The 2,551-nt window shown below is 35.0% G+C and overlaps 1 protein-coding gene across 1 annotated transcript in view; it reads left to right on the top strand.

Annotated features, from left to right (window-relative positions):
* The first annotated feature begins 297 nt into the window (after positions 1–297).
* Positions 298–2,551, top strand: part of LOC108736524 (sodium- and chloride-dependent GABA transporter 1) — a 25,380-nt gene continuing 23,126 nt past the window's right edge. Inside the window, exon 1 of the mRNA XM_018468979.1 lies at positions 298–595. Within this exon, the coding sequence (XP_018324481.1) occupies positions 313–595 (283 nt within the window). The 5' untranslated portion in view covers positions 298–312. The remainder of the gene's footprint in view (positions 596–2,551) is intronic.

The raw sequence follows: 2,551 nt of genomic DNA on the forward strand, positions 1-2,551 counted from the left end.
CTAGAACATCCCACATCCTTAACTATTTGTGAACAGTAATCTAATCTAGGTCTACCTCCTCTACTACTTTTAGCTCCTGTTTCTGCTTCTAAGCATCGGAAGTAATACTTTTTCGTTTAATCTTGCGTATTTGGTCTTGATATTGCATATTCAATATTAGTTTTAGTCTTGGTCTGCAAGACTAAGACCAACACCAATTTTTGGTCATCATTACAGCTTCCTGTGTAACTAGGTGTGCGTATTGAATTGTAAATTTAACGAGAAAATAATGTGAATCGATAAACTGTTACCAATTTTAGTATCAAAGTGTGAATGGTGTATTTTATTTCAGGGGCTTTTTTGGTCACGTATGGAGTTGCTATGATCACATGCGGAATTCCGTTATTCTTTCAAGAAATTGCTGTAGGACAATACTTAGGTTCTGGTGGTTTGACTTTTGTTGGACAACTGGCCCCTTTATTTAAGGGTGTAGGATTTGCCGCCATGACAATTGTGTTCTTCCTAGATATTTATTATTGCGTCATTATAGCATGGACATTATATTATATTTTAAGTGCTTTTGTAGCTATGCCGGACATTCCCTGGCGATATTGTGGTAAATATTTACTTTAATTTTGGCATGTGGTCGACATTCGACCTTTTTGCATTTAAATTAAATACAGTAGAACTTCTTTAAGTCGAACCTCGATAAGTCGAAAACCTCCAAAACTCGAAAAAATGTTTTGTCCCCTTTCCTTCATGTGCCTAAACCTCCATTACTCGAAATCTCAACCCTCTATTAGTCGAAATAATCAGTGAGTCCNTTTTATTTTATATTAAGTATTTAATAAGCGGGAATGCATTAATATACGAGGTATGTTCAAAAAGTATCGTTAATTTTGAATTTCCGCGGGCTACGTATATTCGATTTTCGATTTTTTTTGTGGCGTTATGTTGGTAGGTACTTATGTCACTCAATTATACCGACACGTTCGGTCATGTTGATTGTTCAGTTAATTTTTGAGAGTTGCTTTGCTGGCTCATGTTTTGGCTCGTCTTCGATTTTTGCATATGCCAAAAAATGGATTAAATGGATTTTGTGTGAAAAACAAAATTAGTTAGGTGGATTTTGGTATATGATGAAGCTACCTTGGATCGATGCAACGTTTATTGGTGGTACAAAATGTTCACAGAGAGCCGAGAGCGTGCCGGACGCAAAAGCACGTCAACATCAGATAAAAACAATGATGAAGTGAAGAAAATAGTATTGGCCAATCGTCGAATCACCGTTAGAGAAGTTGCGGAGGACCTAAACATATCGACTGGCTTCTGCCATTAAATTTCTACCAATGATTTGGGCATGAGACGGGTTGCCGCGAAATTCGTATCAAAATTGGTCAATTTCGACCAAAACCAGCGTCGCATTAACATTACTAAGGAGCGGTGGATTCTGTCCGCGACGACCCAAATTTGCTCCAGAGCTCAATCATTCCAATGGAAGCTGCAGCACGAGCCATGCCCGAAAAAAGGGCGCCAAATTAGGTCGAATGTGAAGGTTTTGCTTACAATTTTCTTCGATTGCAGGGGCGTGGTACATCATGAGTTCTTGCCACAGGTACAACGGTTATAATGGAATATTACTTGCAAAAATGAGCGCAATTTGCGTTAAGTAATCGCTTTTTTTTTTTAATTCGTTTATCGAGGTTCCGCCCTGTCTGTCCAATGTAAATTACGTCACAATTTGATAGACATTTAATTTTGGACACTTCATTTTTACGTTTTTTGTTTGCCTTTATTATTCAATTAAATAACTGATACTAATTTTGCTGTATGTGTAGTACCTACAACTAAATTTACTCCGCACTTTGTAACTTACATGTTTTTTAGAATTTATGTAAGACTATAACAAAACATAAAAGTTTAGTGTTGTAAAACTGACTGTAGTAAAATATTTGATATCGAATAGTTGGTTCAGTGAAATTGGCAGAAAGAAACGAATTTTGATATTGTCTGGTAAGGGCATTCTTTATGAAAATATTTACCACAAAACGAAAGTAACTGCGGAGTACACATTCTGTAATTTCAACCAAAATTTTTTAAATTACCAACAAAAGTTATTAGTGAAGTAAATTATCCATCTCGCTTTTTTATATTTCTTTTAGGACCAATAGTAGACGAAAATTGCGTAGGATCTTTACTAGTTACTAGTAAGTTATTTCCAAAATAAGCTATACAACGATAGTGGCTGTTTAATCATTAGTTCACAAAGAAACCTAAATTTTTATGAAAACACAAAAATTACAATTTTCGCAATTTTGACGTTTCTTAAAAAATTATTTCATGTTTCTTAATTATTACAATTAAAGTTGTAATATCAACTAAAACACCTAGTAAGATTATTTCTGCTGGGATTTTATTTTTACAAATTCGGGTTCAAATTGTAATTTTTATTATTTTCGCTTACGAAGCAACGGGCTAATGGAATGGTGACACTCGAATTGAGAACAGAGCGTAAGCAGGTAAACAAGTAATTATCGAGGGTTTGTTTATCAAGAAAGGAATTGAGCACAGG

Source organism: Agrilus planipennis, unplaced genomic scaffold (genome assembly GCF_000699045.2).
Source record: "Agrilus planipennis isolate EAB-ADULT unplaced genomic scaffold, Apla_2.0 scaffold130, whole genome shotgun sequence".
NCBI lineage: Eukaryota > Metazoa > Arthropoda > Insecta > Coleoptera > Buprestidae > Agrilus > Agrilus planipennis.